Source organism: Rhinolophus sinicus, linkage group LG09 (genome assembly GCF_036562045.2).
Source record: "Rhinolophus sinicus isolate RSC01 linkage group LG09, ASM3656204v1, whole genome shotgun sequence".
Taxonomy (NCBI): Eukaryota; Metazoa; Chordata; class Mammalia; order Chiroptera; family Rhinolophidae; genus Rhinolophus; species Rhinolophus sinicus.
The window spans coordinates 109,217,330-109,240,827 of record NC_133758.1 but is presented as its reverse complement, the minus strand read 5'-3'; the positions used below and the strand labels follow the sequence as shown (position 1 = coordinate 109,240,827).

General features: G+C 35.9%; 1 protein-coding gene across 2 annotated transcripts in view; it reads right to left on the bottom strand.

The window, feature by feature from the left end:
* Positions 1–23,498, bottom strand: part of ANLN (anillin, actin binding protein) — a 50,556-nt gene that overhangs the window by 2,134 nt on the left and 24,924 nt on the right. Inside the window, exons 11-24 of one of the 2 annotated variants that reach the window (XM_074341001.1) lie at positions 22,805–22,950; positions 22,369–22,531; positions 21,073–21,208; positions 20,268–20,450; positions 18,821–18,947; positions 18,146–18,194; positions 17,996–18,052; positions 17,359–17,397; positions 17,153–17,174; positions 16,166–16,278; positions 14,887–14,940; positions 9,923–10,009; positions 5,278–5,385; positions 1,742–1,914 (exon numbers count right to left, since the gene is read on the bottom strand). In XM_074341001.1, coding sequence (XP_074197102.1) covers positions 1,742–1,914; positions 5,278–5,385; positions 9,923–10,009; positions 14,887–14,940; positions 16,166–16,278; positions 17,153–17,174; positions 17,359–17,397; positions 17,996–18,052; positions 18,146–18,194; positions 18,821–18,947; positions 20,268–20,450; positions 21,073–21,208; positions 22,369–22,531; positions 22,805–22,950 — 1,457 coding nt within the window. The remainder of the gene's footprint in view (positions 1–1,741; positions 1,915–5,277; positions 5,386–9,922; positions 10,010–14,886; positions 14,941–16,165; positions 16,279–17,152; positions 17,175–17,358; positions 17,398–17,995; positions 18,053–18,145; positions 18,195–18,820; positions 18,948–20,267; positions 20,451–21,072; positions 21,209–22,368; positions 22,532–22,804; positions 22,951–23,498) is intronic. The other variant, XM_074341002.1, reaches the window with a different exon arrangement.

The window sequence follows — 23,498 nt, the reverse complement described above, 5'->3', positions numbered from 1 at the left end:
GACCTCATTCCCTGTGGCTGACAATGCGCTAGGTGTGTCTACTCACTAATCTCTATTGTCACTCTGTGGTGCTTCTTCTTCCCTTTCAGCATAGGAGAGTTCAGAGGGCCAGCAAAGTTAAGTAACTTGCCATGATTACATTCGGTAATCACTGAGTGAGGATTTAAACCCAGGTCTGTCAACTTCAAAGCTCCACTTATATATGACACTACCCTCGTGTGTGATGGCTCATTTCTAGTTCAAATGTGTAGTCTATAGTTGGAAGTAGGCACTATTAATCAGGAGAGAAATCTTTTGTATTGAAGTAGGGAAAGATAGCAAGTTTGGTTAGTAAAAACAAAAATGAGACACATTAAATTTAGATAAAAGGTGTAGGTCAAAAAGGCCCTGTGGAGAAACACCTAAATAAGGCAAAGCAGAATGCAGAACTGCAAAATGTTTATATTCTGCAAAGTGTATCATCAACACAGTTTTAAGAAGCCACCAAACAAAGCTAAAGACTCAGCCAAGGCTGGGTTGAGAATGCACCAGTCTCAAAGGCTTGGATAAACTGTGCACTCAAATTATGATAACGTTACAAAGAGAAAAACTACATGCAAATGAAGCACAGAATAATTAGAGCAACATGTGATCTAGCTATTTGTACAGCAGGACAGTGTCCAAGAAGTCTGGGAGGTTGTGTGTCATAGATAAAAGATAAAATTATATGAAAAATGTGAGTAACATTTAGAAGGGCTCAAATGGACCCTTGTGGTCAGGAACCACTTGGGGACTGAATTTTGGTTGGTTCTCTCACTAACTGTGACCATGGAGACAGGGTAGTTATCAAACAAAATAAATCCATTTGTCCCTTCCTGTCCTGTCTAATGCCACTGCTGCATAGAAGGCCCCCAAAGGAGAGGAGGGGATGAGTTCAACTGAATTAACCTGGAAGAAATCTAAACATCAAGAATTTCCAGAGAATGGGCCCCCTACCTAGCTATTTTAAAACAAACCGGCAGTATCTGGGCAACTTTGTTCTATTTCAATATAGTCTCTTGGCTGCAGCTTTCTGATCTTCCCACATCAGAAATGCATGGAGCCAGTTCTAGCCATCTCCCGGTCTCTAATGCCCAGCAACCGCTTCATTAATAGAGACTGTCAAATTCTAACTGTTGTCCCACAACTTTGTATGTTGAAGTCAGTTTTCAAGCTTCTGTTGAGCATCCAGGCAAAAGAACTAGAGACTCTTAGCAACAGTCTTTTTTTTTTGCATCTTATAGTTAAGCTTAGGGTTAACAAAAAAGTGACATTCCCAATAGTTTATTTTGTTAACTTCCAACCAGAAACTTGCAGAGTAAAATGAGATTGTTTTTGTAAGTCACCTGATTAATCAAGGGTAATTTGAAATGGATAGGAAGGAATGTATAAAGTCTCTTTAAATAATACTTAGACTTCTCAATTATACATGAAACCTTCAAACTTAACCTAACGTGTATTAGCTAACTTCCTTGAAAACGGCTACACAGTGATAAACTGGAAAATATGATTAGCTAAGATATTACTTGAAGGTTCTGCTTTTCTTAACTATATTACTTAAATTATTAGATTGTTCTCTTAATGATGTGTAATGTTTTGTTTTCTCATTAAGAGAGAAATCGCTTCAAAGACAAGAGCCATCTCTGCTATTTCTTAAAGTTGTAAGAACATAGTGGGTAATCAATTACTTTGTTGATGGAAATATCTACTGCCCAGTACATACTTGGTGACACAGAGCGTGTCCCTGCATTGGCTGACAAGAGTCTCTCGGTCATCTTCTCTTTGTGGTCGAACGGTAATTAATTCAAAAGTGTTGCGTCTTGCACAAAATTCTCTGTTGGCTGGTTCTATCTGACGACTGGTACAATTGGCCAGATTTATCCTTCCTATGGGATTCTTTAAAAGCAAATTTGAAAAAAATTATTAGTTGAAAATAACAAGACCATTTAAGTCAGTAAGCATTAAGCAAACTTAAAATGCCATTGATTTCAGATAAAATTTAATTATACTGGGTTTAGAGAAACATTTAATATTATTGTTTCTTAATAATAAAAACCATAAATGGACATAAAAACAAAACCAAAATGTCAACTAGAACTCTTAGTCAACTTAAAAAAAAAACACTTTGTTATGGAAAACCTCAAACAGATACAGAATTTTTAAAAACTATAATGACCCTCCATTACCCATCAACCAACCTCAACAACTAGAAATACATTCAACTACCTTTTATCCACAGCACACTCACTTCCTCCCTTTCTATGAACAGAAACCTAGACATCTTAGTTCATCTGTAAATATTTTTTATGAATCTGCAAAAGGTAAGGCTAAATAAACTGCTGCTCTGAATTGCTGGAAGCCATGTCATTCCATGGTAGAGTCAAGGATAAAAATTCATGAGACTAAACGCTCCTGAAAAATGGGAAAAAGGGACAATGTAAAGCACAAACAATTTAGAAACAGCCAACGAAAGTATCAACTCTTAGTAATTTAAAAAGTATGAAATACCCCATTTTAAAACATCAGATTGACTAAGTCTGGAAAGAACAGTAATGACCTCTGCTGACTGGTAGTGCTGGTGGTGAGGGTAACAGACACTTGTAAACACTGCTGGTGAAAGTATAAAATGGCCTGTTACTGATAGGCAATTTGATAACAGCAATCAGAAAACACTCAAAATGGGCATATTCTGATCCTAAAATTCCACCTAGAAGAAATTTATCCTAAGCAAATATGTAAGTACACAAGATATTTACATAGGTGTAGTCACTGTTTTTTCATAATAGTGAAATTGAACAAACTAAATTGCAGTAATAGGAGCTATTTAAGCAAATAATAATGTCTCCGCAAGTATAGCAGACTAAATAGTTTGAAAGTCCTCCCATTACAGAAGGCCCCAAATGCGAGATTACTGAACTCACAGGAAAGTAAAAGAGACCATCAAAGGCCAAAATTAATGCAGAAGGGAGAGCGCAGAATGGTAAGCTGGCCTAAAACCTGGCTTTCCTGGGCTATTTACCAACACTAGGAACCCGCAACCTTGGCTCACACAGGTGAAATGATATAATATGAAGTCTAGTATTTGCTTTAAAATACCCCACAAACAACAAAAAGAAGAACAAGAGCAAAATAACAAGAACAAAAAGTATGTGTGCTGTGGGAAGATAAATAAAACATGAAAATTAATCATTGTTGAAGTTAGGAGTTCATTATACTGTTTCTGTTTTGTGTACATTTGAACACTTTCAATTATAAAAAGTTAAATATATAGCTACATATATGTCCCCGTGTGTGTGTGCAAAAAGCACAGACCAAAAATACGCGTTAAGTAATACATTAGTGAATAAAGATGGGTTAGGAGACTTGCCTTACCAGACTTCAGATTTATTATAAAGCTATGGTAACTGAGAGGGAGAGACATAGACCAAAGGAAACAGAATAGAAAGCCTAAATATAGACCTACATATATAATGATATCTTGATACATGCCAGAAATAGCATATAGATCAGTGGGGAACGATGGACCATTCAATGATGCTAGTACAAGTGGGTTTTCAGATGGGGGAAAATTAATTCCAGGTGAATTAAACGTGAAATATAAAACCTTGCATGTTTTAGGAGGTATAGGAGGATATCTTTATAACTACAGAGTAGGGATGGTTTTTCTTAATTAAGACTGGAAAAAGCAAACAAAGCAATAAATTGACAGATTTGATGACCTTAGCATTAAAAAATTTTGTTTATGAAAAGACTATAAAGATAAATTAAAATATCTGCAAGCAAAAGACATGATTGCAACGCACCAAAACAAGGTGGAAAGTGGATAAAATACATAGACAATCAATTCATAGGAGAGAAAATATAAATGGCCAAAACACATAAGAAAAAAATGCGTACTCTTAGTATATGTGCTGCCGAAGCGAGCACTGAAAATGCTTACTCTTGATCTTAATCAAGAAAATAGAAAATAAAACACAGTGAGATAACATTTCATGTTCATCACACTGACCAAAGTTTAAAAGGCGGACATATCAAGCGCTGGAGGGGATATGGAACATTGAGAACTCACATACTCCTGGTGGGAAAGGAACATTGTACAATCACTTTCAAGAATCATTTGACAAACTCTAGTTAAGTTGAAGATGTGCAAACCCTACAACCCACTACATCTACCACTAAGTACAAACTCAGGAAAGAGCTCTCATCCATGTATCTAAGAAGCCAAGTCATGGCAGCGCTACTCATAATGGCAACAATTTGGAAATAATCAATGAGTCCATAAATAGGAGAGTGGGCAAATTAATTGTGATATGAAATACTTAGTGAAATACTTACAATGAAATACTTAGTACGGAGAGACAGCTGGGGCTCTACAAACTAGAGCTACACACATCAACCTAGATGAATTTCACAAACCATGTTGATTCAAAAAATGCAAGTTACAGAATATACATATGGTACATTATTTGTATAATGTTTTAAAAGATGCAGTTGCTAGGGATGTAAAGTACACCACAGAGAATATAGTCAATAATGTTGCCACAATATGTATAGTGTCAGGTGGGTACTAAGCTAATGGGGGGATCACTGCACAAATTACATCAATGTCCAACCATATGCTGTACACCTGAAACTAATATAAAGTAGTATTGAATGTCAACTGTAACTTAAAAAACAAATAAATAATTAAAAAAAAGATACAACTGCAATAATATGTGTTGCTTAGGAAAATATACATATATAATTAAAATTTAAAGAAATAAGAACAAAACAATTTCTCTACAGGGGCAAGAAAATTACACAGGCGAGAAAATTACATGGGTGCTCCAATTGGGCTGATTAACACAGAGGTTGATGGAAATTGTTTTCTACATCTTTTTATATATCCATTTCACAATAAATTTTTAAATAAAATTTTACATGACTACAATGTAATGCAAAAGTAGATTTAACATATTTTCTGATGAAAATGTCAATGAAAAATAGTATGAGACATTCTTGGAGGAAAGAAAGAAATATATATGCCTTAATGTGTTTTAAGAGCAGTTAAACCACAGGGAATGGATAAAATACAAATTTTTTACACAAATACACACACATGCACACATACATCCTGCAACAAGAACATTTTTAATGGTTTAGTGAATATACTCAAAGGGGAGTTTGGGTGGGTGGTGGGGGTCAGAGCGAATACCTGCATGAAACACTGTATGAAAGTCAGTGACGGCTTTCACCACTGACCAGTACTGTTAATATTACCTTCCGTCTCTCATCATCTGGGTAAGTCCAATAAGAGATACAGTTTCCAGAAAGAACACACCACCTTCGATGCCAGGCACCAAAACCACTAACATCTTCAAATATGGTCTGGAAAAGTCAATGAAATACTGACTTTAGAAACTTCAGGATCAAATAAATGTTAATTCCATGTTAAACTTCAGTATGTTGACATATTTCATACTTCCCAATCTACTTGCATGATTTTCATCATGTCTTTTATCTTAGGAATGAAAATCACTGATTGCTCAAATCCAGAAATTTACCCAGATTTTCGACATCATCTGTAAGTATATGGCATTTAAAAACTTCCACATATTAACCCCAAATAAATAGCTCTAACACTAGACATTTTAAAAGCATGGAATTCCTAACCAAATGCTCCTTAAATAAGAGAAAAGCACTTCAAGTATTAGAGAGTAAAATGATACGAGACGATCATACTTTACATATTGAAAACACTAATGACAGCTTATTAAGTTAGACTTATCTTAATACAGAAGACTGGCATTTAATTTTTATTCCGGAGAATGAAAGAGAATTAGAAAAGAATGAACTCCTGGTTATATGCCCTGATGGGTTTCTGTGACAAACGTCAGAACTCCCAGCACCCATGGACATAGCATCTCTCCCTAGAGTTGGCTGGCTGGCCACCTCATGCCTTAGGAATGCAAGTTACATTCTAAACTGAGTGAAGCACTCATGCTGGTTAAGGACTGGACTCCCACCAGGTAACCACTAACATGGGGTTTTTCCACGGAGGTACTTAAGCAGTCTAAGTAGAAGTTGCCCCCCCACACACACACACACTATTTTTTAGTTGTAGTTATAATAGAGCCCTCATTTATGTAAGTCCTTACTTTTAATTTTTTTTTTTAAAAAGCATTCCTTTAGGAACTATTATATTAAAGAACCAAGCAAGGTAAAACTAGCAATGCTACAGATCAGGGTTGGCAGACTTTTTCTGTCAGGGGCCAGAGAGTCAAGATTTAGACTTTGTGGGCCACCCAGGTTCTGTCACAATGATTCATTTCTGCCTTTACAGTGCAAAAGAAGCCACGGACAATATGCAAACAAATGAGCGCATGGTCCAAGAGAACTGTATAAAAACAAGCAGTGGGCCATCCTCTGCTGACCCCTAATACAGATAATCCAAAAGCATCTTTGTTTGATTTTAAAATGCGTTAAGAATTTTCCACCTGCAAATGGCTCAACTAAGTCTCACACCAACCCTATGACAGAGGGACAGACACTCTTCTGGATTCACTAATTTGTGTACATTTACCAAAAGGGGGCTTGAGTCAGGAGTGCAATCTCTGGCTACGGAGGAAACTCACTTTGTGTAAAGAAATGTTTCCATGACAGAATGAAAGCTCAAGTTTATTACCTTAATCAATTAGCTCAAATTAATTAGCTTACTCCAATCATATATCCTTGTACCCACTTTTCTTTTCTTCCCCATTTTATCCTCTTTACTCCCTAAGACGTGCTTTTTCTAGGCAACAGTGGCTCACAGCCACCCAAGAAAAAGAGACAGGACTCTCGTTATTTCAATCTCAAGGACAAAGTTAGCAGGAATGACTCACCCGCTCCCTTCTGTGTTTACGTCATAGAGGTAACAGACAAGGAAAGATTGATGGGTAAGAACAACACAAGTCATTATTACACTCGACTGTAGTCAGAGAGGAATAACAAGAGGATAGCGCTTTCACTGTTACAGCCAAGGACACAAAGGGCCCAGGAAATTAACTGACAACACACAATCACAACGCAGAACTGACACCTTCGAGCTAATTCAGAATGTCCTTCTCTTGCTGCTCATCAGTCCAGACAGAGCAAGACTGCTGCCATCTTAGAACCACTTATTAAGGTTCTTTGGTGGTAATTTCCTTCCTTCCAGCTGTCTCTGACACATCAGGAGGGAAAAATGAAGGAAACAACTTTAATTTCAATTACTACCTCTATTTTTTATAAAGGCTAGACATATTAAAAGGCATTGCTTAGACAGAGGACAGAAGTTATTCGGGAGAGTTCTGAGCAATTTCTTACCATATTTCTATAAGTGAGGATGTGATAATGGGTGGTGGGATTCAAGACGGAGTAAACTTGAAGAGATCTAACTCTAAACTAGTTAAGAGCCCAGCTCAAAAATCAAACAGCTCAGGTGTCATATGCAAATGAACTAGCTGCCATAACAGTCTATCAATTGCTAAAGGTGTTTACAATCAAATATGAAAATATTTACATTAAAAGGTCAGTAGGTAAGCACGGCCTTCTCGCGAGTTGATAAAATGCTTTCCCAAGAACATCTAGTGCCACCTGCTGGATTTACACATGAGAAAAGCTAACAAGGAAGCCGCATTTACAGGCCCCTGGGCTTTTTGTACAACCTAGCTCTGCTTTCTGCACCCTTCAGCAGCAACTGCAAACTGATTTCTCTCGTTCAAATTCTTTCTTCACAGAGCAAACTGAAACTACTGGATTTTCTCCACTTCTTGCACCACACCCACGACCGTCTGTGTATTCTACACACATACCTTGCTCCTCTGATACAGAGAAAGTATTAATTCTGTAAAAGAGCAACGCCGTGAACTGTGGCTTGGGTCTGATTTCTCCTGAGTCCCATGATCTTGTTCCACAGATTCTTCCTTAACCCTAGCGCAGGTCTCCCAGCTTCTATCGTCAACCTCTCTGGCTCTGTTAGAACTTACCCATTTGTATTTAGACTCTCACGTCTCTCCAATTCTAATAAAATGTCAATAAGATCCTTCTTTCACCTGCATACCTCATACTTCATGCGTCGGCACTCCATTTACCCCTTTGCAGCCAAGCTTTCGTCTCAGAGTTGCTCACACTCTCATTCCTCACCTCTCACTCCCATCATAGACACCTGCAGCCTAGCTTCTGCTCTCACCAAGACTAGAACAACCACCTTGTAAATGAGTCCGAGCATCTCTGACAGATCCTCCTCTAAGCTGACCACTCCCCCTTCAGACCCCTTCTTCCCTTGGCAATGACACAAAATTCCCCTGGCCCCCTGCAGTCTCCTGTGAGAGCTTCTCTTCCTAGGTCTGTGGTTTAAATGTGAAGTGTTCCTCCGGGTCTGCTTTACTCAACTTCCCCTATACTTCAGTTACTATCTCTATGCTGCACATTTCCAAATTTTCATCTCAACTAAAACGTCTATCTTGAGCTCCAGACCCAGATCTCTAAGGCAGCTAAAATTCAAATTGTTTAAAACTTAACTCATTAAAAACTCCCACCTCTTGGGATTAATTGGCAAGGGCATGAGGGAATTTTCCAAATCAATGTTCTTTATCTTAATAAAATATTTGAGATACATAGATATACGCATATGTCAAAACTCGGGGCATGTACACTTCAGATTTCGGGGAACAGGCTAGTGTCTACAATATACTTTGAAATTCTTCCCTATTGCTGACATTTTCGGCAATGGCTAGAGAGGCAGCTAGAAGGATGGCTGGGCAGTAGCTATATGATAAAGCAAGGGCAGCAAATAACATTAAAGGCAGAACCTGGATGACGGGTATAATAGTGTTCGTTGTAAAAGGCTATCAACAGTGCTATGTGTATACAATTGTCCACAGTACAATTTTGGGGGAAAAGAACACTTTTCCCCCCAAACATGCACACTTGCTCCTGCTCCCAAGGTCCCTCATCTCTGTGGCATCATGCCACTGAACAAGTTGTGCAAGGCAGGGATCTGGATGACACCCTTACTTCCGCTTTTCCACCCACCAGAGCCAGTCACTAGGGTCTGGCCTTCTTCCCTCTTCATCTCCCCATGATGGGTCCTCTCCATCCGGTCTGCCAGGCCCCTTAACCTGTCTCATGGAGTGACCCAGTCTCCTCACTGGACATCTTCAGGGTCGTCACTCCAACCCACTTTCCACATGTCGGTCAGAATGACTTTCCTGAACCCCCAATTTAACGATTTTCCTCTGCTTAAAATCCTGCAGGAGTACTCCACTGACTTCAGGATAAAGTCCAAACTCTTTGAAAGGCCCTCTAACAGTTGGCCCCGTTTCCCCTAACCGTGCTTTCCCCCCGAGTCTCTCTCCTTACTGCCCCTCCTCACACCCACACCCATTCAAACTGTAAGCTCTAGCTATTCTGAAATACCGGCCACTATCTAAATATGTCACTGTCTCTGGCGGGGGTGAGACAGGGCTGGGCCGCTGGCCATTGTACGTTCTCTGCTCTTTACCTACAGCATCTCTCCCTCCTCCTCCCTCTGACTAACGTACTCAGTTAGCAGTATATGCAAGTTGCTTCACCAGTTGCTCTTTAAGCCTCCCTGCCTACTCGAGAGCTGACGTCCCTCCAGTTGACTAACACCCATGCACTCGATGCTTGCTCCTGGGCTAGTACTATATCGTCCTGACCTGTTCACTTGTATTTCTGCCTTCTAAACTAGAAGTTCCTGAGTTTATTTTTTTGTGGCCTATTATATTCCAACATCAGTACAGTAATCGGCAGGTAGAGGACATGCAACAAATGTTTACTGAACCAGTTTAACACTTACTCACATAGGCTTCATTCCTATGGAAAATCAAGTCTATACTTCACAAACTGGAAAAAATGAAAATACATATAGATGACCTACCAGAAAACCTCTTTCTTCAATACTTGAATTCACTTGACATTTTATTTTTAAATAAATATGACCTTCCAAAGGAGATAAAAAGGGCACCTGCAAAGAAAGATGGTAAATTATTTGCAAAATAGTTTCAAAGTATGATTTCTCTTAATAAAATATGTATAAATCATGAATATAGAATATTATGCCTTGAAAACACACTATTTTCTAAAGTTAGAATATAAAATAGGTGGCCAACAAGCCACTGGTTCCTTAGCAACAAATTCTTTTGAAGAATAAATTCATTCAAGGTAGAGCTTGATAAAAACAGAACCCTAACGTGATAAAGAAAACACAGATTTAAGAAGAGAACACAAATGCTTATCCATTCTCCATTAATAGAATATACTCGATAGAAGACTGGATAAACCAATTGGTACATTAATACAATACTACTTAGTAATAAAAAACAGTGAACTGCAGAATTAAAAAGTTGATCCTCAAATTCATATGGAATTGCAAGCGGCCACAAACAACCAAAAAATCTTGAAGAAAAGCAAAGTTGGAAGGATCATACTTCCCAATTTCAAAACTTAATCCAAAGCCACAGTAATCAAAATAGTGCGGTATTGGCATAAAGATAGACGTACAGACCACAGGAATAGAATTGAGAGTCCATAATAAACCCATACATCTATGACCAATTGATTTTTCAACAGGGCACCAAAACTATTCAATGAGGAAGCAGCAATTTTTTCAACAAATGATGTTGGGAAACTGGATATCCACAGGCAAAAGAGTGAAGTTGGATCCCTACCTCATATCATATATAAAAATTAACTCAAAATGATCAATGACCTAAATATGAGAACATAAAACTCTTAGAACAAGGGTAAATCTTCAGTGATTATGGATTTGGCAATGGTTTCTAAGATATGATACCAAAAGCATCAGAAACAAAAGAAAAAATAGATAAATTAGACTTCATCAAAATTAAAAACATTTTAGTAAGTAGGTTCCTCAAAAAATTAAAGACAGAACTACCATATAATCAAACAATCCCACTTGTGGGAATTTCCAAGAGAACTGAAATCAGGTTCTCAAAGGGATATCTGCACTCCCATGTACATTATAGCATTTTTCACAATAGCCAAGAGGTGAAAACAACCTAAGTATCTATCAATATATGAACAGATAAAGAACATTTGGTACAGTCTCCTTTCTCCCCACTTCTGAGTACAAAAACTACGCTGGGCCACCCAGATCCTGTTCTTCTCAGAGTCTGAGGTTTGTCTTTTAGGCTCTGAGATTCCCTGTGTCCCTTTTCTGATGTGTCATAACCCACAGCCCCACATCTCTGCACAGCAGACCCTTGAGGTCAACTATTGTGTCCTTTTTCATGTTTGTTCCCATGTTTATGCTGCCAAATCATAACCAGGCATTTAATAAATGTTTGCTAAAAGAATACTGTTTGGCCAAATAAATATCCCAAGTTTTCCTACTGTAAAAAAAGAAAATTTGGTACATACATACAAGAAATATTTTTCAGCCATAAAAAAGGAAATTCTGTGAGATACTACAACATGGATGAATCCTGAGGACATTATGCTAAAAGACATAAGCCAGTCACAGGAGGACAAATACTACATGATTCCCCTTATGTGAGGTATCTAAAGGAACCAAACTGATAGAAGCACAAAGTAGAATGGTGGTTGCCAGGGCAATTTAAAAAACAAAACAGGCCATGAGCCAGATTTAACCTGTGGGCTATAAGTTTGCCTGCTGTTGTGGTAGTCCAAACCCAACCATATTAGCATTGTATTAAATATAAATGGACTAAACACTCCAAAGGAAGGACAAAAGACTGTCAGACTAACTAACAAAATATGACCATAAAATATGTTTATACACAAATTTGACATATATGGACACAAACAGATTGAGAATAAAGGATAGAAAGACATAATATACAAACACTAATCATAAGAAAGCTGTTGTTGCTATTAACACCAGACAAAACAGACTTTAAGATAAAGAAGATGATCAGAAATAAAGTGAACAATTCATCACTAAGATATAATAATAATCTTGAATGTTCATACACCTAACAGCATAGTTTTAGAATACATGAAGCGTAAATTGACAAAACAAAAAAGAAGTGCCTAAACGGAGACTATGTTGCTCTTACTAGTTAAAAGTTTGAGGAATTGATATTTTTTTCCAAAATAATGCTTTCTATCTAGCACTGAAAACTTTTACACAATAGTGTTTACAGTTTGAAGTTGTACAACTGAAATTTATTAATATATAGTTATTAACCAATGTCATACCAATAAATTTAATAAAATTTTTTTTAAAAAATTCATGTAAGAAACACTTAAATAAATCATTCTTATCAACATATTCATAGTAAAGACACATCATGTCAAAAGCATCTTTCAAATTATAAAAGCTGCTTAAGTATATGTGATAATTTAAAATGTCAAATTTGAATTAAAGATTACAACAAACATTTCAATTCGAGAAGTTGCATCATTACAATAAAATAGTAACATACATATATTTAAAGTGATATTGACTTCTGGGTCAAGACAGAATGACGTTATTGTCTGTCATTCCTGCTTCACAGTGGAAAAAAAAATGGTACCCTAGTTGGAATAGTCTTAGTTCAGTCTAAATCTGAAAATTTTTATTGTAAGGTTAGTTTCTAACAATTTAATCTTACAACACAATACAGACAAGTTAAAGGGAAAATTCTTGGCCAAAGAGTAGAGATTTCAATAGATTTAATTCGATGAGGAAAACCTTCATGCTTCTGAATTTGAAAGGCATCCATAATGTAGAATTGAAGCATCACATGCCTCATTATTGTAATTAATTATCAATTCCCTTGCCTTTTCTTTTCCATAGTGTCAGTTTTAAGTTCCTTTCGCTCTCAATGCTAATTAATGAAATTCCACTGTTTGGCCCAAAGAACACTGCTGGTAAAAAAGACTCTTGGAAAGATGAAAATAAATGTTCTCTCTTGCTCTATAGCTGTGAAGAGTAGACAATATTCTTGGTTGGAAGCTTGTCCTGATAAAGTGAATTGAGAATTTTCACAAGAATCACTAACCACTGCAGAGTGTGGAGACTGGTGAAAATGTATGACCCTATTCTGTTTTCTGTTTAACAAAAAGGGTCTTTTACGATATTTGCACCTCAACTATTATTAAGAGCTGTGAAATATAGCCTACAACCAGGTGAGATACTGTATTTCTGAGAGAAAGGGGTACTGTTAACAACTCTATCAGGCCAACCCGTCTAAACAAGCATAGCTTTATGCACACCAGAACGTCTATGGCTCTCCCTCTAACCCCAAAAATCTACTGCTAATTGTTGTATTTCATAAGTGTTTGCCCTAATACTATTTAAATCGACATCTCTATTTCCTGGAAAATAGAAATACTTATGAGGTTTCTTTATGTCAGAAGATGAGCTGTGAGATAGTCTTCTTCCTTTACCTGTAAACGTATAAATAAAATGTATGACTATTTTGGAGTCTCTATTCAAAGAAAGGATTTGAGAGACTGTGACTCAGTGAGATTCAGAAGTTCAATTCCAGGATGCCAGACCTCACATCAGACATGTATAACCTCAAAGAAGGCAATCCACTGTTGGTGGTGCCCCAAATCTGCTGAGCAAACAGTCTGGGTTAACCTCACAAGAAATTCTGTTCTGAAGGGGATCTCAGAGACAAGTCTCGTGACTGCTGTACCTCTGGCCAGGGCACTAGTAAAAGAAGCAAACACTCCCTGTACCAATGGTGTCTGGTAAGACATGGGAGACTTGTTTACTCTGTCAAAGTTCATTCCGCAGGATTATTATATTATTATAGGAGGTCCTCCATTTCCCCCACCAATTTAAAGAACATTTAAACTTAACTATTTTAAATATTCTTCTATATTAACTATAAGGTTTTGGAACGAATATTTGTTTGCCCTTGTAACTCACAAAAACACTTTTGGGACAAATTTTACATCTAAATTGTATTATATATAACTCAGAAAGAGACTTTTAGAGTATTAGACACAACCAATCAAATTAAGTGATTTGATTTTGCACTCAATCATGTGGTTGGCTGTTTGAATTATAATTTCAAAGGAATTATTGAGAATAGAAATATCGTAATTTTTTTTTTAATTTTATTAAATGTGATATTTTGAATTATGTTGGCAGCCAAAAAATTTTCAAAAGAGCGAACAGTCTATATTTAACATATATCACTGAACTCTCATTTTAGAGATTAATGAAATCTCTTACACATGTAGAAATTGGCTATGTGAGACAACAGTGAATAAGGAATACAGCACACAGAACCATCCCAGTTCTCTGTTTATCTAATTTGCAAATATTGTTTTAACAATTTAAAATAACACCATGCAACATTTTGTAAATTATCATTTCTATATACCCACAAAACACTTGCAATTTATCTTCACAAGGATATTAAAAATCTTTTTAAAAATCTAACATGTATAATTTTATTTAGCATAATTTTAATTAAACACATTTTAATTTAAAAATTAATAAACAAAGCATCGACTACATAGCAATATATTAGCCAATTGGGACCAAAAATGTTTTCTATTAAAACATCACCAATAGTTCTTTCAATATATGGGAGGTAAAGACTATTGAATAAATTCTAGTTTTAGACAGTTATTAATTTGGTATTTTAGTACCCAGAAAAATCAATGTTGAAGTGACTATAGAATCTTCAAGAATTATAACATGATAAATGAATATAGGAGAAAAGCCCAAATACCAAACATGCATGAACAAAGTAAAGATGCCCAACTGCAAGAGTCTAAAGAAAGGATAATGTACATAATGTCCTTAATTATTCAAAATAAAGATACAAGAGTGGTTAGTCAAACAAAAACATATGGGCCAAAAATTAAGGATTGATTTTTAAGATCATTAGTTTCAAGCAAAGAAAATACGGCAACCTTTTCCTGGAACAAATAGCCCAGTAGCTCTCGCTCTTTTACATCATAATTTATCTAAAACAAACAAAATGAAAAACAAAGAGAAAAAAAAGAGCCAGGATCACTCAATTTGTTAAACTAGCTGAATCACTTAAAAAAAAAAAAAAAAAAAAAAAGGTACATGACTATCTTTTAATCAACATGTTAAAATACATTTATGTATTAACAATAATCAAAATTTCGTATATAGACTGGTTTTTGTCTATCAACTAAACGAAAAATGCTCCATGAAATTTTAAAGTTAAATTGTTTTCATTTAACTTAATATTCTATACTCAGAAAACAAGACCCCAGAGAAATGAAGTGACTTTCCTTAATGTTAAAGAGGAAATTACTAGCAGGGCAAATGCTAGAAACCAGGCCTCATAATTTTTATACTTCATCTCTATATTCTGACTACAAAAATCTCTTATAATATTTAAATATACCTCTGTGTAATAAAGCAGGAGTGAACACAAGGACTAAAGTTTGACTCTAGTTCTCTCAGTCCTTAAAATGGTCTTGTTAGCTATTAAATTTTAGTCATATCACATTATGGTAGAAAAAAAACATAGTAATATTACGCAGATCTTAACGTTGAAGCTTTAAAATTGGGGAGGAAAGTGTGGGAGGGAAATCCCTTCGATTCATGAGTATTTTCTAAGAAATTAACCCATCTTTCCCTATCTTGTCACAACTAAATCTATGACATACTACTTTCAAAATATCGGTTCAAATGGACAAGTGACTATGTTTAAAACTGTAAGCTTAATATCTGCATTCGGGAAGTAGTACTTCCAGTTATAAAAATAGTCAGGGGATGTAAAGCACAGTGTAAGGAATATAGTCAATAATACTGTAATAACTATGTATGGTGTCAGATGGACATTAGACTTATCGGGCTGATCATTTCGTAAGGTATATACATCTCTAATCACTGTGTTATACACTGAAACTAATATAACATTGTATGTCAACTGTAGTTGGAAAATAAATTTAAAAAAAAGAAAGAAGTAATACTTATGTAGTCAGAACTGACATTTAGAATGAACCAGTATACACTACTTTGCAGATTGAACTAACTATTAAGATACCAGAGAGAAATACTTCCAACATTAAAAAGATATATCATGTAGGTACTCCCGTGCCTGGTTAAAATGCACAAATGTTCAGCCAAAGATTTCAAATACTTGAAAGCACTACAGGAGCATTTCCATAGACCTCATTTTTCTAAAAGCAAAAAATAATAAATTTGGATTACCTTGTCCAGAGCAAATTTAGTGTTTCCTACTGAAGATAAGGACAGTGTGTACGAGCCGACAAGGGCAAAGTTGCTGGTGCGCACAGCATTGAGACCTCCCGGACTGGCCATAACTACGGCAAAAGGAAACGAAGTTTACTCAGAGTGACTCTGGAAGTGTAAATAACAACACCTCCTCTCACCCAACGCAATGAAATTAAACTGTCAGAGAAAACTGCCTCATTTCCCCCCATTTCTAAATATGGGGGGGTAAACCTTAAATTTCCTAATGAAAGAATTTTATGTTTAACTAAAGTGAAGTACAGGCACTCCTTAACATTTGGGATGCACAGGTTTTAAAGACACAGAACCTAAAAAGGTGTACATAAAATGCAATTTCCCTAGAAGAGACACGAGAAGACCTCATTGCTATAGTTTAAGGTGACACAGTTAGCAGCAGAGACTGAACTACAGTTGTTCTGAATTGTTCTCTTATACCAAGAAGAGACCAAAAGCCCGAAGGAGGTGCATCCTAATCCCCTTTGGAGAATAGGCCTAAAGCCATTCTAGAAAAAGGACTTCCTGGCAATCCAATTCCCAATAAACTAGAAAGATGCTTTTCTGACATGATACAAGGCCAGTCGTGATCAGCAAAGTTAAAAGAAGTCAACTCCACAGTGTGGATAGCATAAAAATCTACAGACCAGCAGAAGCTAGGGTAGAGAGTAATGCCACCTGCTGCAGGTGTCAAGGGACTAAGTATCACATGCGTACTGCCTGCTAAAGCCTAGATGTGATGACTGGTGGCCTGTGGTGATATTTGACAAAGGTGCAACCAGACAGCACGCTAGTCTGGCCAGTAATCTCGTATGTTACTAAAAACCATACAGAAATTATTCCAAAGAGACTAAGGTAAACATGCATATCAAGATGGCTATACATATAAGTATGTAATTGCTTAGTTCTTTTCCTTATCCTAGTGTTCCAAATAGTTTAAGATCCACTTACCTGAAGAATGAAGGGTGCTTTTCTAAAAGGTGTAAAGAAGAAACATAAGTTATTTTCTTTATTTGATACAAAGATTTAAATATTAAATACAAAACTCTTTAACACCATAAGAACTACATTTCAGAAAACATTTTGCCTAACCAATTCACAATCACATATGTAAGAAGATTTCTGAAGGAAACAAATTTTTAACAAATTCTACTTACTGTGGTTATAGATGTGAGAAGTCGTTTTGGAGTAATAGCCTAAAAGAAAAGATAACTTAATATATTTCCTATTAAACATTATAATTGAGAGCTTAAAGAGAACCAACTTTGAGATACTTCCACATAGAAAAGCATTCCTAAATATGAATATATTATACTTGAGTCCTTCATTAAGGCTTTACTTATACTGTCATTCCTTTTTCCCTAAAGCTAAATAAAATTCTTTTAAATGATGACTTAGGAAAAGAACAAAAGAGCAAAGACTGGGAAGGAAGTGAACCATGCTGGGGGTTTTCTTCCTTGGCCATGTCATTCTGAAGTACTGGTTTGGAGGAGTCAGTGAGATAAGAGTTCAGAGGAAAAGGCTTGAGAAAGGTTTAAAAAGGTAATAAAAGTTAGCTGTCAAGTAAATGTAGAGAAAATAGAATTATGGAGCCTGAGTGTATTAGTAACTTATACTTAGGATCACAATCACCCACTTTTACTTTCTGTCTTCACACCTATTAAACACAGTAACTGAAATTTGGGGCATAAAAATGATCGAAAAACCAGATAGTCACTAAATACTATACATAAATTAAAACTGATACCTGTTTTTTTTCTAATTATATTTTTCCTGGGTTTCTTTCGTTCTCACCTTGGATTTGTATGCCTTTTTCTTCTTGTCAAGGACTGAGGGGTCTTTCTTTTGCACCTATACACAAATCCAAAGCATAATTAGCTTGAAATCTGATATCTTTAAGAAAAATACGCTAATAGTTATTTTAGAAAGCTTTTAACTTCTTACCAAGCTATAAACTTCAACATTTATTTCAAAGTCATTGGACACATCTTGCCTGGAAAAATAAAGCATTCAAACTATAAGAAAAATATCAAGTTACGCCATTAAATATTGATGCCACAAATATTGTTACAAGACTCTGCGAGTAAAGGAATTCAATGGGTTTTAATTAAAGATAAAAGTTATAAACCACTAAAGAATATAAAAATTGGTAAGAACAGTCTATTTTTTCCTATAATACAACTCAAATATTTTCTTCAGTATTTTACAACTCAAAATCTTTAACAATAAAAGTAATTTTTTTCAAACTGGATTTTGATTCATTTCAAAATAAATCTGTGACACTAAATAGGAATGTCTTTTCATTGAGATTGAATATTAAGTATATTATGAGACTTAAAGCATAGGTAAAGAAATTATGGTCCATGTTTTATATATTTTTTTTAAAAAAACACTTCAAAACATTAAATACATATAGTCACATGGACGGATTGTGCTACTCAGTGGAGGGAAACATCAGAAACATGAAAGTTAAACCAACAAATTGAAAACTGAGTTATTTCTCCATGTAAAAAGAACAAACATACTCCATTTCCAAGATTAAAAATGCCACCTGTATGCTTAGACTGTATAAGTATTAGAGAAAATGTGTTGGAGGTACCAAAAGCCTGACTTACTTACAGAGTAAATGTAGTAGAGAATGTCAGAGCATCACCGTTAAGAGAATTTGAAGTGCTTGCTAATGGCGTGGCTACCATATTTTCAGCTCCTGCTTTCAGTATAATTAAGAAATAGTAATTTGCTGCATCTGCAAAAAGAAATCACATTACATATTAAGCACAAGCAAAACAGATTGAGATAATCAGCATTCCGGAAGACCAAAGGAATAAAGTAATACTACAAGTGACTGACATAAAATTTATTTTAAAATTTCTAAAATCAACTTTCCAGACACAAAAAGATAAGTAAGACACAGAAGACAGTCATAATTCTGGAATAAGCATCATCAAGTTCTCTTCCTATTATGTGAATTGAAATAACTTCACTCCACATCCCTCAGTTTCTGCTGACTTTGAATTTCCCCTATTGACTCCCAAATTCTTTGGCTTATAGTATTACATATACCTCAAAAGGGTAAATTATGGTTTGTTATTTCAAAACTGAGATTAAAATACTGTATTTCTGTGAAAGTTACTCAGAGATAAATTCTAATGAAAATATGAACTATTTATTCACTATTTATCATTAAATAACTACCTATCTCTAGGTACATACTAAGTTGTGAATAGATTTCTGCCCACACCCCACCAAAACCGGACAACAGCAAGAATTAGAACTTACGTTACCTCATTCCTACCATAATGCTCAAACTTTTAAAGATCTCCATTCTTTCCTTTCCCAGCACCTCAAATTCACTTCTCGCCTATGTCCAGCCCTCCTTTCCCTTAGAGAATGTTCCACACATAAATTTAAAGAAACCTTAGCAACAACAAAAAATTCTTCCAAAATTTAATAAAATTTTCATTTTATTAAGCTTGCTATCATCACCCTGCCTTGTCTTCAGATCCCAGTGCCATATTCTCCTTCACCCACTTTGCTAACATATGATTTTTAGTAGAATACGTAGTTTAGAAAAGTTTACTTATTCAATCTAGAAGGGCAAAGGGAATCAAATGTTAATAGAAGCATCTCCACTGAGGTGTTCTTCACTCCCACAACCAGTAATTCAGGATTTATACAAGTTTCTATAATGGGCTAAATTTAAAATAGAGTAAGTAACATAAGTTCTTTTAGATGCCATAATACTTACCACAACAAAATTAGTTAAAGAAAGTGATTTGCTATGTCAGGATAACTCATCTAAGGAAAATATTTTATGTTCATAATGATGTTTAACCCTACTTTCAGTTACAGTCGTGCCTATTAGGTGTGGATTATAAGCCCATATATAAAATTTCCCCTTGGTTATTTTTTATCCACGTATCTGCACAAAAGGAACAAAAGGCCCAATATACAAGCTTTGCATCTTTACGCACGCTTACTTGTTTCCATTTGAACAATTCTAATCTAGGTCAGGTTCATAATTTAATATATGATCTAGAAGTGATGCAAATCAAAACCACCATACCTGGCTTCTGAACTGTACTGCAGACAAAATCTGCTTTCAGAGGCAAGCGGATTTCTGACAAAGTCACTGATCCTTTGGATGGGACAAATTCACTTTGGGATATGGACCCAGCCTTATTCTTCCTCTGAGGCCCTTCATTCTTCAGCTTATTCAGGTCATCAATCAAAAGCATTCTCTTCTCAGCTACATAAAAATATGCAAGTTAATCTTTCAAATATTAAAATTGCAACTGATTCTAAATGAGATCAATTCCAGAAAATGTACTGATGTGACAATTGTACATAAGACCAAAGATGAAATCAGTAAATTTCTTTATATAAACAGGTGTTCAGAGTTAATAGTTGGGGAAAAGCTTAATTGCTCATCCGTTTACCAAGTCCTCATAATTTAATGCTTCAACTTTTGGTCAGTTCTGTTACGTGGTATAATCTCTCCACCCTAACATGCTCTGTCATCCATCATCATACATGCACACACAGTAAAATTCACATTACTCTTTTTTGGCTACATGTCAATAGCTAGGTAGAGCGATAGAGTGTGTGTTGTATATAAATATATATTCATTTGTAGTACACTCTTTACGACTACCTTCCTTCATATGCATTCCAGCTTCTTTTACCCCTTCATGCAAACTACATCTTATTTAACATGTAGAGTTTTCACAAACCTTATAAGAAACAAAAAAATAGAGCAATCGAAACAGACTAACAGAAAAGGCCCTTTCTCTAAATTAGAGATTTCTGAATATACTAGATAAAATGAGTTTGACATTGCATTGGAATTCTATCAGGTGTGTCACACATACTTGCAATTAGGAGAAGTCTTTCTGCCTCAGCTTCTTCTAATGACCCTTTCCCATGCTCTTCATCAACACAGCAGTTAAGAGCCTGGCTAGCTTGATAAATCACTGTCTGTTGCAAATTTATTTCATTATTGAGTTCCTGGTGAAACCAATGAGAAGAAGGAAAAAATCATCTTTAATCACCATTTTCACTTAAACTCTAGCTGTAACTAATCCTATTGGATAATTTCCAAAATTTCTAGACAGTGAAGCCAAAATGTTACAATTTCACTGCTCAAGTTTCTAGACTATGCACCAAAAACATTACACCATAAATATTCTTCCTTATGAAAAGATTTCAACTCATACTTATTAAAATTACAACTGGAGCTATGTTCAACAAAGTAGAAATTTAGAGACTATCTGATTCATTTTATCTAAACTACATGTATGTTATTATTTTTCAAATGTTTTCCTTAGCATAAAAGAACGTCTAATTAGGGGCTGGCCCGGTGGCTCAGGCAGTTGGAGCTCCGTGCTCCTAACTCCGAAGGCTGCCGGTTCGATTCCCACATGGGCCAGTGGGCTCTCAACCATAAGGTTGCCAGTTCAACTCCTTGAGTCCCGCAAGGGATGGTGGGCAGCACCCCCCGCAACTAAAATTGAACACGGAACCTTGAGCTGAGCTGCCGCTGAGCTCCCAGATGGATCAGTTGGTTGGAGCGTGTCCTCTCAACCACAAGGTTGCCAGCTCAATTCCTCGAGTCCCACAAGGGATGGTGGGCTTCGCCCCCTGCAACTAGCAATGGCAACTGGACCTGGAGCTGAGCTGCACCCTCCACAACTAAGACTGAAAGGACAACAACTTGAAGCTGAACGGTACCCTCCACAACTAAGATTGAAAGGACAACTTGACTTGGGGGAAAAAAAAAAAAGTCCTGGAAGTACACACTGTTCTTCAATAAAGTCCTGTTCCCCTTCCCCAATAAAATCTTAAAAAAAAAGAACGTCTAAGAGCAAAATAAATTTCACATTTTATCATCATCATCTAATTTATAGTTATACTTTAAGGACACTCACGACAAACTCATGTTTAAAAATAAATAATCCAACAATATCAAACAAGCTTCTTCCAACCTTTCGAACAAGGGGGACGTTTTTCAAATTAAACTGAATTCAAGAGCAATTACTAAGCTCCTAGGTGTCAGACACTGTTCTAGTCACTCAGGGTACAGAGATGAATAAAGATGAGCCCTTGTCCTCAAGGACTCAGTCGCATGAAGGAAACATTCCAAATTCCCTTTCCACAGCACTACATACCTGCATTTTCTGTTTGATATTCACTTGACGAGGAAAGGAATTGTTTTCTTCGGCATTCTTTTTCCCCTCCAATTTTGAAGTAACATCTTCCTTCCGAACAATCACCTGCTTTATTGAAGGACGGTCTACTTCTTTGATTCTTTGTGATCTATATGCATCAATGCTTCAGGAAATAAGTTAAACATTATTAGAAAGCCAGCAACACACTAAGCACTATCCTTTACAGAACATTTCAGAATTTGATATTGAAACGTATTGGCAGAATACATCACCAGAACGGAAAATGCCATTGGATGAAAGAGATGTTGAAAAAAGTTATTCCCAAGTTTTATATGGGTTAATTATTAATAACATTATAACTGTAAATAACACAGCTTGTCACGACAATCTAAACCATGACCCTTAGTGACTGAATACCTTCACAAAACGTTCTTACCTATACAGAAGGTCACGATCCTCAGAACCAATGCTGTCACCAGACTCAGCCCGAGGGACACGGGTTCTCTGGAATTTTCCTGGTTTTGGACTCTGATCACTTGTGCTAGTGTCTTTCAATTCCAATCTAGGTGAGGAAACTAAACTCTGCAGGGAAGCACATCAGACATTAGAGTTTATGGATGACATTGATTCTAAATAATAATTCTGAGGAATGAATGAATTCTTCTCTATTATCAGGAAATAAATATCCCATAAGTCAACTGATTCATCATAAAAATAAGACACACTAAAATAAAAAGTAAATGAATAAATGAAAGTGGAAAGACAGCTAAAACCTACACATAACCCTTTAAAAAAATATTTCTAATTAAATCAATTTCCAAACAAAGCTGCAGTTATTCAATTTAGAGTAATAACTAGTAATATAGTTAGCTCTTAATAAAAATGTTAAGTTAACTGTCTGGTGCTAAATACTAATTTACTAATATGTATATTATGTACCCATGATGGAGGTACTATTTTTAACCTCACTTAACAGATGAGGGAACTGTAGCAAAGAAATTACACAACTTGACCAGCAAACCTCAGTAAATGGCAGAGCCAGGATTTGAGCCCAAACATCTGGCCTTTTTAGGCATGCTACAGTTAGGATTTTATCTAAGGTCAACAGGGAGCCACTGAAGAGTCTTAAG